At 42.9% G+C, this 17,128-nt stretch overlaps 1 protein-coding gene across 2 annotated transcripts in view; it reads left to right on the top strand.

Annotated features, from left to right (window-relative positions):
* The window catches only part of TKT (transketolase), a 34,517-nt gene extending 19,477 nt beyond the window's left edge, over nt 1-15,040 (top strand). For both annotated transcript variants that reach the window (XM_045024547.1, XM_045024548.1), the window contains exons 8-14: nt 1,019-1,183; nt 2,484-2,640; nt 7,127-7,257; nt 9,562-9,645; nt 9,850-9,943; nt 12,165-12,287; nt 14,736-15,040. In XM_045024547.1, the coding sequence (XP_044880482.1) occupies nt 1,019-1,183; nt 2,484-2,640; nt 7,127-7,257; nt 9,562-9,645; nt 9,850-9,943; nt 12,165-12,287; nt 14,736-14,923 (942 nt within the window). In that variant the 3' untranslated portion in view covers nt 14,924-15,040. The remainder of the gene's footprint in view (nt 1-1,018; nt 1,184-2,483; nt 2,641-7,126; nt 7,258-9,561; nt 9,646-9,849; nt 9,944-12,164; nt 12,288-14,735) is intronic.
* The last annotated feature ends 2,088 nt before the right edge of the window (nt 15,041-17,128 follow it).

A 17,128-nucleotide genomic window follows, 5' to 3' on the forward strand; every position in this document is an offset into this window, starting at 1 on the left:
AATGAATTCTGGGTCTTACCCTAGACCCTGTATAAATAAAAACAGTTCTCTTTTTGTGCGGTGTCCTTCACCTGTCTACCATAAATGCTCCCCATTCATTTCCTTTTTTAACTCTGCTCCTCTGCCCCACACTTCTGCCATGTGACCTTCCTGATGCTGGGAGATAGTGTGTTTAAATGGGTTGGGTTTTTATTTAGAAAGGGCTAAATCATGTTCCCCTTATTCACATGATGAGATGTACACCTGTGGAGTTACACGATGGGGCAAATGGGAGCAGAATTGAAACCATTGACTTAAAAGAGACTAGCTGCGTGAATATGACAACACGGGTTTGACTCCGAATTTCCAATGTGGTAGTTGGGAGGGACTCGCTGATTGCCTCAAACCCTTTAATATTGGTGTGAGTTTAAGTCATTGGTTGTCCACACTGTTTAAGAAATTGCCATGTATCCTGCATTCAAGTAGAAGTTTAAAGGGCAAAGAATTGTGGGCGAGTCCTCTATAGCAGCTCTTCAGTGATGTTTGAGAACATCAGTGTGTGGAAGTCACTTGTGTGGCTGAATATAAGTATTCAATTTCCATAGAGTTGTTAATATTTTCACCTTGTTGAAGTGCTCAGCCAAAAATAAATCAGAGAGAAGAATAAAGTTGTTTGTTGAAGGTTTATACCACATGGAATTTTGTTCTACATTTTTTTTTTTTTTAAACTGCCTGTTCAGACTTTATGACTATGCAGATGGTAGATTATAGACATCATGTCTGGATCTAAAGAAAAGCAAGTATATATGTGTTCTATGCAGACTAAATAGACCTGACACTGCATTGTATTGCATTTCCCCTACTGTTTTCTCTTCTGACTTCTGAATTGGGTTTATTACGTTTCTTGTATGTGTCTTAATAGTTTACATTTAAAATCTTGATAGAGTTTACACTTAATAAAATTTTAACATACCTCAAACAAACAAAAAAATCCCATTCAGAATCTAATAACAGCACTGCTTTATTTTCCTCTTCAAAGATGGCTACCCGCAAAGCTTATGGCCTTGCACTTGCAAAATTGGGCCATGCCAACGACCAAGTAATTGCTTTAGATGGAGACACAAAGAATTCCACCTTCTCTGACCTGTTTAAGAAAGAACATCCCAGCCGCTTCATTGAATGCTATATTGCTGAACAGAACATGGTAATTATTTCCTTTGCTCTGTGAAATACTGTGTACCCTGCAGCAGCAGATGAGATTTTTAGATAATTTTGTCCTGATGATAAATGTTTTAGCATTTGATTTTAAGTGTTTATCCAGGCATTGTAATTTGATTTGCCCTCTGCTTAGAAAAAACTGCATGGCAGGAATAACAACACAATGGAAATGCGTCTTCAACAGATTATTAACCCCCCCCACACACACACACAACATTTGGCTTCTTAGCAGTACTTGCAAAGAGACAAACAGAGTATATGTAACAACAACATATCCCACAACATGATCTGTGGAGAGTAAGTTCAAGAGACTTGTTAACTCTCGCTTCTGACTGCAAATAGAATGGCATAGCTTGACAATCTGCAACACAAGAGTGGGTGTAAAAATTTGAGGACAGAGGGAAAAAATTAGGCAATATTGTCCTCGTGGTTTTTATAATGACAGGGTTAAAAATCTTATGTCAGAGAATAATACAATGTTCTTTCAGCTAAATTCTGTCTGACACTTGTGCAACCTCACTGAAGCAAATGAAACTGCCTGGGTGTAAGTGAGAGCAGAATTGGTCTCTGGCCATTGGTTTTCAATAACTTGTAGCCTAAGGACCACAGGATCTCCTCTTGCATGTTTCGTTTCAGAATACTTGCAGTGACTTCCGTGAAGTTACTCCTAATTTATGTTAGTGTCAGTGAGAGAAAATCAGCCCCAAGAGCAGAATAATATCTCTGGGATAATGAAATAAAAGGTACTGTGTAAATGTATCAAGGGATTCTAGTGATTCTCTGTTCTGCACTCATCTACACTGGTGAAGCACTTTTTTGGTAGACGTCAGTCCAAAGCAAAGGTAGACAAACCCGTCCATAGCTGTTAACATCATCACTCTCCACATATTGGAGGTAGTAAAATCTCCAGATTTGAAAATGCACAGCCTTCATTTACAGAAAAAGAAAAGAGGGAGTCAAGTCTGAGAGTCCTCAGAATGGCTGCCTGGAAATAGGTGAAGAAAAGGTATTGATGCTACACAAACAATCAATAAGAATTAATAAATAGAATGAACGCTACTGGGGTTTCCAGAGCAGAAGGATTGAGTGGGAGAAATTGCCTTTGCTTTCCTTAAATGAAGATCCAGTTAATAGGGACAAGATTTGAAGTTAGTGAAAGAGAGAGATTTTAGGTAGGAATTTCTGAGGTACTCGTCACAAGAAATAGAGGTTTCACAGTGAACGCTCCCACAGACCATTGTGTCCCCTTTCCTGTTAATTGACTTCCCTCTTCTTGCTCCTCCCAGGTGAGCATTGCAGTTGGCTGTGCCACTCGCGACAGGACTGTTGCTTTTGCGAGTGCTTTTGCCACCTTTTTCACCAGAGCTTTTGATCAGATCCGTATGGCTGCCATTTCTGAGAGTAACATCAATCTCTGTGGCTCTCACTGTGGCGTTTCTATTGGTAAGTGCAACCTGGGGTTATTTACCAGAAGTATTCAGTGGCTTTAGTGATGACCATTCCCATCTTTGCTATTGACTTGCTGTGTGACTTCGATAGTCACTTGCTGTCTCTGCCTCATTTTCCCCATCCCTAAAATGGGAGAATAACGATACCAACTTTTGTCCAGCGCCTTGAGATCTATGAATGAAAGATACTACGTCCATCTTAGATATTAGTAGATTTTTATTATTGTTATGGGAGATAGGGCTTGCTATTTAAACTTACCCATTTGATATAATAATTTTGACTTATCACAGTATTTCTTACTTACTGTAGTTGTTAGTAAACTTATTAAAACTAAACTTCCTGATGTTACAGATAGCTTAGAAAACTAGGATCTGTGAAGTAGGTGCACAGTTAAGGAATTTGCAGTACCCCTTCCAGGTTTTGCTTACCTCCACAACTGCCCAGTGCATGTCTGTTCATATTGGGGGATGGAGCAGGCGAAAAGCATAAAGATTGCAAAATGAAAGCAGGAGCAGATTTTCATATTGTGTGTGTATTCGTAAATGTACATAAATAAGCTATGCTAATATATAAATTATACAGTATAATGGCATCCACACTAGGGATCTGTACCGCTTTAACTTTACCACAAGCCAATATAAAGCAGTACAAAAACTTCCTGTAGACAAGCCGGAAGATAGAGCCTTGTCCCAGCTCAGTGGATGGTCATGTGCTATATGTCTTCATAGCAAACACTTAGTTTGTCTATGCTGGCACTTCGTTGGCAAAACTTTTGTCATTCAGGGGTGTTTAAAAAAAAATCCTCCCAAACGATAAAAGTTTTACTGACGAAAAGCACCAGTGTGACCAGCGCTTTGTCAGCATGGGCGCTCTCCTGCCAACAAAGCCACTCTCTTCTGCCGACAAACAGCAGCTACACTGCGTGCCATTTAGCAACACAGCTGTAGCAGCACAGCCATGTCGCTAAAAGCCTCATAATGTAGCCGTAGGTGAGTGTCTCCACACCCACTATAGCATATGGGATTATGGCTTGGGTGTATCAGTAAGAGTTTTTCTTTACAAACCTTGTTCCTGTGAAGTAGAGGTGGGCAAACTACAGCCTGTGGGCCACATCCGGCCCGCGGGACTGTCCTGCCCGGCCCCTGAGCTTCTGGCCTGGGAAGCTAGCTCCCAGCCCCTCCCTTGCTGTCCCCTCTCCCCCGCAGCCTCAGCTCGATCATTCCACCGCCGGCGCAGTGCTCTGGGCGTCGGGGCTGTGAGCTCCTGGGGCAGCGCAGCTGCAGAGCCCGGCCTGACCCCGTGATCTGTGCTGCATGGTGGCTGTAGCACTGCCAGCCACCGGTGCTCCAGGCAGTGCAGTAAGGGGGTGGGGGGCTGGATTCAGGGCAGGGGAGTTCGGGGTGGTGGTCAGGGGGCTGGGATGTGGATAGGGGTCAGGGTGGGTGGTCAGGAGGAACAGGGAGTTGAATGGGGCAGGGGTCCCAGGGAGGGCAGTCAGGAAGGAGGGGGGGTTGGCTGGGGCGGCAGGGGGCAATCGGGCAGGGGTTCTGGGTGCATTCGGGGGACAGGGAGAAGGGTGATTGGCTGGGGCAGGGGTCCCAGGGGAGCTGTCAGGAATGAGAGGAGGGGTTGGATGGGGCAGCAGGGGTCCGGGGGCGATCAGGGGACAGGGAGCGGGGGGGTGTGGATGGGGCAGGGGTCCCAGAGGGGCTGTCAGGGAACAGGGGGTGGTGGTGGGTTGGATTTGGGCAAGGGCAGATAGGAGGTGGGAGCCGGGCCATGACAGCCTCCCCTAACCAGCCCTCCATACAATTTCCAAAACCTGATGCAGCCCTCAGGCCAAAAATTTTGCCCACCCCTGCTGTAAAGACCAGTCCTCCCTCCTTTTCATAGTCTGTGGCTCCCACAGTCTAATGCTAATGAGTTAACCAGCAGCAAAAGCTAAAGGAACAAGAGCCTCTTCCCCATCAGAGAAATCAGTGTTTATTTTTAGCCTTCATGGGCTGGGGAAAATGAGACTCCAATAACTAGCTGAACTGCCATTATGAGAGCAGTGATTTCTGATCTGCTTCACGGCCTCTGTCATTTGGACTGTTTTACTGTGGTGCTACAGTGGGGACTCCAAAGTTATGGTTATAAGACCGTTTCCATTATAAGTTGGATTTTGTCCCCACTTCTAACCTTTTTTTAAAAACTTCTTTGCACCTAAAATTTTGTATGTCTACCAACAGTCTTGCAAAGGAGAATATTTGGGAAAAATTGGAAGAAGTCCTTTTGAGATAGGAGGGCTCAAAAAGAATTGTTGTTTACATTGTTTGGGGAAAAAAAAATATTTTTTTATAGAAACCCATGGCTCTCACCGAGTTCAGAACCTGAACTGGCCAGTGGTGGAAATTAACTGTGAAGACTGGGCACTCAACTGTGTGTGATCCTGGGCTTCTGTGGTTTAGAAAATTGGGCAATAAAATAAATGAACGGTCAGAGTCAGGTTTGTAAATATGTACTTTAAACAACAACAAAATCTAGTTAGTCCCCTGATTAGATCATAATGGTTTGAGCCATTACAGTGTGCTATAGGAGCCAATAAATGGACAGTATAAATGTATATGAACAGAAGTGACAATGTGTACATGATTGTTTTAAATATCTGTGCCGTCTTAATGATTGTTTTAATGTACAATATTAGTGATTATAACATGCCGACAAATCACGTGACATTTTGTAATTCAAGCCATTTTGCGAGGAGTTCAAAACCCCAACATTCTTGGGTTTTGTTGGAGGCAGGGGGGTTGTTATATATGTAACTTGAATCATTTTCTATTCTTAAGTATCAGAGGGGTTGCCGTGTTAGTCTGGATCTGTAAAAGCAGCAAAGAGTCCTGTGGCACCTTATAGACTAACAGACGTTTTGGAGCATGAGCTTTCGTGGGTGAATACATCCGACGAAGTGGGTATTCACCCATGAAAGCTCATGCTCCAATACATCTGTTAGTCTATAACGTGCCACAGGACTCTTTGCTGCTTTTTCTATTCTTAGTTGCCCTTGTATGCCAAATTTCTGCTTTAACAAGATTTTTACTTAAATAGTAATTTTTGGGCAGAACTGTGTCTTAATACTTATCTGTAAAGCACCTTGAACATTGTTGGCGCTAAACAATAGCGGATAATATTGAAGGTGGATTGTAAATGCCTGAAATAGAAGTGGAACTAACACTAGAATCTTTATCTTGGGTTTTGATTCAATTGCCTGTTAATATTGTTGAATTTCAGGGTTTTTTGCTTTGTCCATTAGTTGTTGTCTCTGCCTTTCTGCTTACCACTGTCAATGGGAAGCATAACCACTGTGCAGCCCTAATGATGGGAAAACTCCTATTGAAGTCCCATTCAGTGCAAGTGCTTGTATGTACATGGATGTCAGTGGGAGGTTTTCCCCATGTAGGTTAAGACCCCTTGTTCACTTTTGCCCTGGTTTGGACATTATTTTCATTGAGCTTATGTAGCAGCCAGGGTTTGGTACTTTTTTCTTTCTTTCTTTTTTTTTGGTAGTGTTGAAAATTCCTCTGGTGTGTTTTTTCGGGTGGGGGTGAGGAAGGGGCTTCTCTTTCAAAAACACACTCTTGTCAACTCTTTTGTAACCTCTTTTGTAGCAGTTAGTGGGCTCGTACAGAAAGGCTTTGCTCCTGATTGTCCTTTGCCATTGCAGGCAGTGACATGATTGGATTCAGGAGTCTTTGAAGGGTTAGTCTGGAATAGTGCCATCTCCAGAGCCCCATTACATAAGGGCATTCTGTTGGGGGTTTTTTTTAAACTGTGACGACTCATGGCATACAGAACACTTTTCTGTGTCGAGTCTTTTTATAGACCTGCAATTTATGCCATCGGATACTTGAAGAGTTAAATGAATAATATCTGTACTTTTTACTGCTCTTTCATGAGACTATTTACTACAATACATGGATCCTCATTTAGTCTTTTAAACAAACATAAAAATCTGAAAATAATCATATCAAATGGGCTGTTAACTGTTGATGAAATAGAAGTGATTCTCCTTTCACATTTCCAGCAGTCTAAATCCAGAGTGACACCATTTTACTTGAACGTAACTTTTGCTCACAAAACTTGTGTTGAACTGTAAATCTGAAGGTGCTTTGATATCTTATAGCTCCTCTTCTTTCTTCTGTACACTTCCTGTTTTAGTTGCTTCCTTCTTTACTATTGTTTTGTTGTTGCATTCTATTTTTCTGGTTTTTTTTCTTTATAACCTTAGTTCTCTTTCTTTTTAGTTTCCTTCTGTCTTCTTATTTACTATTTAGATGGGTCCAAGTTTAAAGAGAAGATGATTCTTTTCTGAAGCAGGTAGACTTGCATGTCCTCTGTGTGCCTGATATATATTTATATATCATTTTGACCTTCTCTACTGTAATGAGTCCCCAGAGCAGATTTTCATTCCATTTTGTGCTTGTTTTTTTCCTTCTTTTAGGAGAGGATGGACCTTCTCAGATGGGGCTGGAAGATCTGTGCATGTTCCGTGCTGTTCCCAATTCAACTGTCTTTTATCCTAGCGATGCTGTATCCACTGAAAAAGCAGTAGAAATAGCTGCTAACACTAAGGTTTATGCTGTTGCATTTCTGATTTGGAAAATATGTATTTGTTTTAAATGTATTTTTTTATAAGTGATGGAAATTTTGTTTGTTACTAGCCCATCTTTTGTATGCCTCAGTTTCAAAGACATTGGCATTGTGGCAGCACATCTCCTTCAGTTAGAGAGGTCTGATGATATGTCTATACTGGAGTTGCAGGTGTGATTTCCAGCTTGGATAGATGTTGTCATGCTGTGTGGCGTGTCTAAAGGCACTGTCAAAAGGCAGGGCAGATGCCCCAAATGGATGGTATCTTCTATAATTAGATTTCCCCTCCACTCCAGAGTCTAAACTGATAGGATGAATTCATACATAGGTCTCTCCTTCCTGGAGGGAGTTAGGAATGCAATCAACAGGGCCTTTCTCCTTTGATGCTACACAATACCCCATTTGCCTTCAGTGGGCCATCTTGTAGGCAGGACAGGCTTGGTGAGTTACCCAATTACCGAGGTTTAGAATGCAAATGCTCAGTATAATTTATACCGTGGGCTATAGAGGTTATAACTGACATCAGTATATGCAGCATCCTATAAGCATTTTATAAAGTTTAAACACATTCTTGTTGACTTAACATCTAATATCTATTTTGGTAATGCTAACATATTGGCAAGCAAAACTGGTTTCCAGCTATGTATTTGTAAGTGTTCAGTGAGGCCTGGGGCCTTGACATAAGCTGCTACCTGATCTGCCAGTGTCACTAAAAATAGAAGCATAGCCACAGTGGTGCAAGCAGCAGGATGGGTTAGTCACCCGAGTACGTGCCTAGGATTTCAGACGGGATTGTACTCGGGGAGGCTAGCCTGTCCTGCTGCTCGCACTTCTGCGCCTGCGCTTCATTTTTAGCACTCTAGCTCAATCAGAGCTAGCATGCATATATCTGCCTGAGCTGGAAATTAGAGCTCCAGTGTAGACAAACTCTGCCCCAACTGGTTCTGAGTGCACAAATGGGAGATGTGTTGTACTCTAGGGCATGTTCACGTAAATGGTTGAACAATGGTTACACACTGGGTCTAAACTGGTTCAAAAATGGGGGAATGGTACGACGTAACTAGCTCTGATTTGGTATTTAGTGGGTGGGCAAAAAGTGTAACTTACCCCAGGGTGGTGTTCTTTGGGGGCCACATTCAGCCCAGCTGAGTGTGACTTGGAGACATTGGGGATGGAATAGACAAAAATTAAAGCATATGGGGCAGTTCCTCAGCTGGTGTAAGTCACTGTAGCTCCATTGGACCTATGGACCTTACCCTACCTGAGGATCTGGCCCATTTTCTTCCGCTCTCCTGTTGGTGAGGATGCACTTGTGGTTAAGAGATTGGGCTATGAGAGAGATCTAAATTCTGTTGGTGGTGCTGCCACAGACTTCCTGTGTCACCTTGGGCCAGTCCCTTAACTTCTCTGGGATTTCATTGCCCATCTCACAATGGGGATTTGAGGATAAATCCATTTAAGTTCCTGCTTACTCCAGGCTGCCTTTGACTGAATTTGATCCATTGTCTCCAAAGATTGCTGGCAACAAAAGGTCAGGTTCTGCAGTCCCTGCCTGTATGAAACTCCTATTTACTTATTAAAGAGTTTTTGCCTAAACAAAGATTGAATAATCTGAGCTGCTGCTCCTGTGCCTCTCCTAATGCTGCCTTAACCAACGCAGTGTTGAGATGTTGGTGTGTCACATATGGCCAATAGTAAGAGAGATGCAAAACACAGAACGGGAGAGCAAGAGCAAGGGAAAAGAGGGATGGAATACAGGTAGTGGTTTGTTAAAAGAATTGGTACTTTCCTGTAGAAGAGCATTTGAACATGAACAGAAAGAATATGAACTTCCTTGCTTTTAGCTGAGGCTTTCCTCTTTTGCCTAGTTTGCTTTGATCTTCAAGCTGCTAGACTGGCTAGAGATTTTAGCTTTTCTAGCAGCGTGGTAAGATTTTAAATCCTAATTAGGCCAGGTAGGATTTTCATTTCCAGAAGCAAAGACTGGATGACCTTTGGAAGAGAAGTAAGATATTAAATTGCTTGTGCACCATGAAAAAGAGGTTAACTGTGCAGCGATGACTGAGAGTAGGGTAACTGAAAAGCACTAGTGATGGATTTAGGGAGAGTTGTTGGGCAGGAAAGGTCGCTCAATAAAACCACTGATAATATCGAAGGGATGAAACCAGAGCTAAGTGGAATGAAAAAAAATCAATTTCTGGAAAGTTTGTTTTTATGTGTATAAAAATTAGAATGCCTTAGCCACAGCTATTTTTGTAACTCAGGCTGTGTTCCTTTTGGAAACAGGGCGTTTGTTTCATAAGGACCAGTCGTCCTGAAAATGAAGTTATCTATAGCAGCAACGAGGACTTCCAGATTGGACAGGCCAAGGTAAGTACTGTCCAGAGAACTATGCCATCTGAAATAACATACCAGGTTCCTTCTCAAAACCCCTTCTTCTCCAGGGTATTCTGTCTCCACCTAGTCAATATGTAAAGAAAACTAAAGGAGTCTTAGTCAAATAACCATCAACAATATTTATCATAAAGAGGAAACTAAAAAAATATATAATTCTTATTTGCCTTTTCCTCTCAGGTGGTGGTCAAGAGTAAGGATGACCAGGTCACTGTTGTTGGAGCAGGAGTGACTCTGCACGAGGCACTAGCTGCAGCAGAGCAGCTGAAGAAAGGTAAATGGAGATTACTTGTCTGTAACTAGACCTAAAGAAATCAGTATCAGCCAGCCTGATTGCTGGATAGCTGAGTCTTCTGTACAGATAAATGTAAACTCTACTAATCAGAAACTCATTTAAAAACATGTTATAGAACAGCTGATCTCCTGTTAATTGAAATATCATAATATGCATCCCATCCTGTAAATCTTCAGTCCTGTGAGTAATCCTGTTTACTTTAGTGGGGCTGCTAGCAAGAGTATCTGTTGCTTCTCTGTTTTCTTTAACCAATCAGAATATACTAATACAGCATACAATGGCACACAGGCTGGCTACCATTGAACTACGCCAACAACTAGGACTCAAAATGATAAAATCTGCCTTGGGTTACAAATATCACCTTTCTCTGAAATATTTTTAATATTATCATTTACACTTACTCTTTAAGTCAGGGGTAGGCAACCTATGACACTCATGCCAAAAGCGGCACACGAGCTGATTTTCAGTGGCACTCACACTGCCCGGATCCTGGCCACCAGTCCGGGGGGCTCTGCATTTTAATTTAATTTTAAATGAAGCTTCTTAAACATTTTAAAAACCTTATTTACTTGACATACAACAATAATTTAGTTATATATTATAGACTTATAGAAAGAGACCTTCTAAAAACATTAAAATGTATTACTGGCATGCAAAACCTTAAATTAGAGTGAATAAATGAAGATTCGACACACCACTTCTGAAAGGTTGCCGACCCCTGCTTTAAGTCCTGCATTATTTTATCACCGTAGTTTTTGATTATGCCTTATATATTGTTTGTTTGAAGATGGATTAATATACTGCAGTAAGCCAAAGCTTTTCTAAGATATCTGAACCAGTTGGCTGAGTACTAATTTATTTTTTTTATTGTGCCCAGAATGTGCTAAACGCTATATAAGGATGTGATTCATTGTGTCGGCACACTTAACTCGGTTTCAGTTAAGAGGCGAACTGAATAACCAATCTGACCTGTTTATTTGAAATGTTCTGCATAAATTATTTGCTATAATAGGAATAAGATAATTGAAATAGGACTTTGGTTCATAATGCTTCTTGCTGTAGGCATGTTTCATTGCTAACTTGATTTTTTGATCAGTGCCTCAGCATTCAAATAGAAGCAGGAAGCCTTTATCCTTTGACAATGTTCTAGTCCACTGACATCTCTCGGAGTAAACAAAAATCCTTCAATGGAATAATAGGAGAATGTGACTAACACAATCCAGCTCTTAATTCAATAGCCTGTGCCCAAGAATAGATTACAAGATATTCAGAGTGTAATACAATTAATGCTTCAGATGGCTTAGTGGGCAGCTCTGCACACTGTCCCTGAGTAGACAGAGGTTCTACCATGACCTTGAGCTGCTTGCGGCATTTTGTAAGTTTGATTCTTAGGGCCAGATTCTCCTTTTGCACTGTCACTGCTTTGCACTTCACCGCAAGCCCATAAGTCAGTATAACCAGCCACAGAGGGGTCATCCCATTGTAGGGGCATCCTCTGATGTCCTAGAGCTGAAATAGCGGCTCCTAAGCCATCCCCTGACTCTCAGCATAACGTGGCAGAGGTTTCCTTGTGCCTCAGCGATTCCTGGCTGTTGTATTGGCCCCTTGCGGTGGTTGGTAGTTGGTACAAGTTAGACCAGGCTGCTCCGACATATGTGAAAGCTGGCTCAGCATGCAGCCAGCGCAAGAACAGGGAGGAGCTAAAGTAGCTTGAAGCCATTTTGTACGTGCCCTTGAGTTGTGCTGTGCCTTAGCAGACAGCCTGGGCCTCGGACTCTGAGTTAATGGCAGAGTAAACTCAGATTGTGTTGCTGGCCAGAGGAGAAGTAGGAATTGTGGCTTGTGAAATTCAAACAGTTTGCAAGTAGCAGATGACCTGCAATAAAGACTGTGTGTGAAAAGCCTTCAGTCTGGGTTCAGCTACCATACTGCACTTACTGTGAGGTAAAGGTCTCTGTGCTGGGAGCTGGAGCCATCGCCAGGGACTGAGCGAATGGGGAGGGAGCATGCATGACTCATGAGTTCAGAATAAAAAAATCTGGAAATCATACTCTGGAAATCATTAGAGCCATTTTTTCAGTAAATTATGCAAGAGCCTCTCAGGGTTTCGCACTGCATTTCTTACAGAAGTTTTTAACTCTCACATTCTTCAAAGGCACATACTATATTGTACAATAACTTTATAATTCCACTTCTACAGAAAAAATCTACATCCGAGTGATTGATCCATTCACTATAAAACCCTTGGATAAGATGACCATACTTGAAAATGCAAGAGCAACCAAAGGCAGAATTATCACTGTGGAAGACCATTACCCTGAAGGTAAGCTGATTTCAGCTGGTGATAGTAAGGCTATGTTTCAGTCACGGGTATTTTTAATAAAACTCGTGGACAGGTGACTGGCCCTAAACAGAAATTCACGGGCCCATGACCTGTCCATGACTTTTACTAAAAATACCTGCCCTGACTAAAACTTGGGTGGTGGGATGATGGTGCTTGGGGGGACGGGGAGAGGTCTGGGGCCGCCACGGGTGCTGGGGGAGGTGACCTGGGACCTGCTGGTGTAGGGGTTGGCGGGGCTTCCTACCCAGCTCCGTGTCCCTGCAGCTCCTAGGCAGTGGAGGCAGGGGCCAGGGAAGGAGCGCCTCCACTGCTCCCGCCACAAGCACCAGCTGCCATAGCTCCCATTGGCCGGGAACCACAGCCAATGGGAGCTGCGGAGGCGGGGCCTGCAGGCGCTGGCAGAGCGCAGCGCGGAGACCTAGGAGCTGCAGGGGGGCCCCGCCCCAAGTAAGCGCCCCCGAACCCATCAAACCCCTAGCCATGAAATCGGTGACTTCTGTGACCTCCGTGACAGACTCACAGCGGTAGTGATAGCCCACAGAGCTGGCCTGTCAAGCCTACAGTCTCTTGACTTTTGAGACTCAGAAATATCATGGCTTATCTCATGGTTTTATTTCTTTTAACAAAAAAGTTTCCAGCCATCTTCCTTGCAGATTTATCCTTAACAATTGAAACTGATCGTGAGGGGTGAAAGTCTCTGGTTTTTCCTTAAAGTAATGGGTTAATTAGAGGCCACCTGTAGTTATCATTTACTTTAGGGTCCTCCCTTAAAAATGGATCAAGTGAAATCTTGATCCTTCTGTTCCTGCTAATGCTATAGACTCCAGAGGTGGTGGGGTGATTGTGGGACTATGGCGATTGCCTCTCCACACTGGCCAGCAGAGAGCATATACAGCAGCCACTGTGTTAAAAGATGTAATAGATGCCACTGCTATGTGCACTTCCTTGGCATTCCCTGAGTCATTGGGCTTGATTCTGGATTGCTTGGCATACATTCCCATTGTCCTCTCTTCATTCCATAATCTGCAGCAGCGGCCTATTATATTCCCTATCGTTGCTGTGGGATACCTGGAGAGCACCAGGAGGGTAAAAGGTCATGTGCAGGGCCTGTGGCAAATATCTCCTCCCTGCACAAATCTTCAGTGGCTTCCCTGTGTAAAAGAGTCCTGTGAGGGCAAGCCTTTACTTTACACGTTTCCATGATCTACGTGTCAGCCTTGTTCTACTTGGGAGGAAAGCATTAAAAGGGACGTCATCAGAGGAACAAACATTAGATGTTGTTACTGTGAGTTTGTCCTAGACTGGTGGTTGTGGTCAGTGTTTCAACACGAGTGAGAGAGCATAATTGTAAATACTGGTCTAGACACGCCATTGTTCCAGGACACCAATGCCGGTAGTTTGATTGAGCCACATGCTTTTTTGCACCTATTCTCAGCTCTGCATAGATGTTTTTACTGTAACTTTGCATGAGTAGATAATTGCCTTGGCAGTGTGAAATTCACTTATTGAGACGGTTACACTGGCTCAGGCACCTACATATGGTGTAGCCCAAGAGAATCAAGCCCATTGTGTCTGCCTCCAGCAGCTGTTGTTATTAGGTAGCTCCTCTTCGTACCTCTCTCCCAGCATCGTGCAATAACTCAGCCTCAGATTTACAAAGATATTTAGGTACCTAAAGATCGATAGACATCTAGTAGGATTTACAAAATGCCTAAAGCAGAGTGCCTAAATCCCCTTGAATTCAGTAGAGGTTAGGAACCTAACTCAAGGATGGGTTGCACCATTCTCTTGGGTTGCACCATATGTCGGTGGCTGCTGGGCCAGTGTAAATTTGGTGTTAAACTTTATCAGTAGTTTAATTTCACACTGCTGAGGTGATGGTCTTGTCATGGAAAGTTACAGTAAATCTGGCTCTCAGTGCCTGGTTCTGAAAGATGCTGCTGGCCTCTTGAGAGTTCTCTCTATCTTAGATAGATTTATATAGCTCCCCATTACCATAGTATCTGAGCACCTTACAATATCCTTGTGAGATAGGAAAGTTATTCCCATTTTGCAAATGGGAAGCTGAGGCACAGAGAGACTAAAGGTAACATTTTCAAAATCATTTAACTGACTTTCAATAAGACTTAAGCTCCTAAGTGCTTATAGATCACTTAAGGTCTTTTGAAAATTTTACCTGAAGTGACTTGCCCAGGTCACACTCAAAGTCTGTGGTGAAGTGGGGAATTGAATCTAATTTGCCTAAGTCTAGCCTGTAGGAGGTGATAGTGCTGACACTGCAGCCTTATCATGGGAACAAAACAAATGTGTAACCTTTAGATCTTCCAAATTGTCTTTATTTTAATAGCTGCAGGAGGTTGCTTATGCAGAAATAACCTGTTAGCCTAGACACTATGAATGTTATGCATGTTACTATCTTTTTCCTAGGTGGCATTGGAGAAGCAGTGTCAGGTGCTGTAGTTGGAGAGCCTGGTATCACAGTCACTCGCTTGGCTGTATCCCATGTGCCAAGAAGTGGGAAACCAGCAGAGCTCCTTAAGATGTTTGGCATTGATAAAGATGCCATTGTGCAGGCTGTTAAAGTGGCAGTTTCCAAATCAAGGAATGCAGAGTAGTTTGAAGCATCGCACGTTGTGTTACATCGGACCAGTGTTCAAAACAATACTGTAACTTGGAGGAGAAGGTGCTTAAAATATTTGCAAAGAAGGTCTAATAAAAATACAAGATTTAAACAAAATAGTGTTAAATCATTTTACTTACATGGGCTTTTATGCATTGCAGTGGTGTCTGAATATAGACATGCTAGTGTCTTTTAGGTCACTTCATACTGTTCTGGAATGTCAGGCTTTTGGGGCATGGAACATGCCTCCATTTATCTCTCACCTGTTTTTCACAATTTTAATTGCCATGTTCCTTAGTTACATAATGTATTTGTGTTTGTCAGGGTTTATTCCTCTCTCAGGCCAGCAGCTCTCTCTGCTCAATTCTGTAATTAGGTCTGAATGCTCAATTTGTGACTGTGTCAATATTTTTTATAAGAAGCAGGGAAGTCTCAAATGCAGGAATATATCGAGTTGGAGGAGAAGCTCGATTGGATTGTGAACTTCCATTCAAAGATGCCCCTGAAACAGGTGTATACACTGTGTAATTCCCCCTCCCTCCCCAGCATACTCCAGTTTGAAACACCATCTTTAAGTTCTTCTCACAGGACTTTATATTTGCACCATTGTGATGCTTCCCAGCGGTATCCAGGGTTGTGAGGCACTCTGCTACCACCACCTCAGCATGGGGAAGTCTTGTCTGTACCTGTTGTGGCTCAGCTCCCTTAATCTACCAGTCTCTGGCACCAGAAGCGTTACCTTCCCAGCCCTCACAGGCCTCACTCTCTCTGTACAGTGATAGTCACACACCAACTGTCGCTCACGCCAACCATCTCTCTGGAGTGCTCGGCCCCAATCCACTGGATGCTCACAGAACTCTGATTTCACTGTTCCCGAAGGAATAGTACACACCAGCTTGCCAGGTCCAACTTGGGGTCACTTAACACACAGCACGTAGATACAGATAGTGAAAACAAGAATAAGTTTATTATGAAAGAGCAGAGATTCAAGCGGTAGAAAGTATGAGTATTGGAAACAAATGGTTACATATAAAACAAAATCATAACATGCTTTCTTGAGTCTAAACTCTCAAGATATTCCCATTGCTGCTACAACTTAGCTTACGCAAAGTCCTTTTCTCAGCATTTTCAACCAGTTTGGCTGATATCCCCCGCCCCCCCCCAATACCTCCTCACATTTTCCATATACACCTCTTACAGTGATTGTGATGACCAATGTGACACAGGTTTTCACTAGAGACCTTACATGACGTACTTTGTCAGGCTAGAATGTAGATACCAGACCCTGGGGATCCCTGTAACCCTTGTATACTCCAGTGCTCTCTGCCAGTTGGCATCAAGAGGTCCTTGAGTCACACCCATTAAAAAACTTTGGTATGGGATTCTATGCTTCAGCCTTGAAGATGTGCATCACAGATTTTGTAGCCCGGCAAGATGGTGGGCTAAGGTGCTTGAAGTTACTTTTGTGACCTGATTCTGAGCTTTTTGAGGAACAGGAGAGGCCCCCAGCATAATTTAGACAGCCCTGGGCACCTCAGTTACGGCAACCTCCTGGGGATATACTGTGGGCCACAGCACTTCCCAGAATCTATGCAATGATGCTGTGGCCCTGTCCCTAACACACACTCCTATCTCTGGCATGTCCCCTATGATAGGGTTTGTAAGTCAGCCTGCTGCCTGTCCCCTTGAGTGGCTAGTGTCTGCCTGTGCAAAGGAAATTCTCCCCCAGGCAGAACTAGAGCTTTTAGGTTCCTTTTCATCCCCCCATTCATTTTACCCAGCATAAAGGGGTTAGAACGGAGGTGAGGATCTCCTAGTTCTTAGGAAAACATGTTACTGAAGAGCTAGATTATCCATATGTAGTATTCAAGGACCCACATACAGGAGCTGAGATAACTTGTCCATGGACAAGTTCTCCTGTTATGAATTCCAGTTTACCTCACCTTTTTGTTCTGAGTTTGATTAAGCACACTACAGCAGGTTAGTACACTGGCAGAACGTTAATTTCAGTATATTCAACAAAGAGGGAGGAGATACTGTTCCCCTTCTTCTCCCCAACCCTGCCAAAGACAGCATATCCAAGCTGAATCACTGCCTTCCAGAACAAGACACATTCTACAGAAGAAGAAAAGGAAGATCTTTCTTAGCCGTTATTATGAAAGCAGGATGAAAATGTTCATAATATTTTATTACAAAAATT

This window comes from Mauremys mutica, chromosome 7, assembly GCF_020497125.1.
Source record: "Mauremys mutica isolate MM-2020 ecotype Southern chromosome 7, ASM2049712v1, whole genome shotgun sequence".
Lineage (NCBI taxonomy): Eukaryota > Metazoa > Chordata > Testudines > Geoemydidae > Mauremys > Mauremys mutica.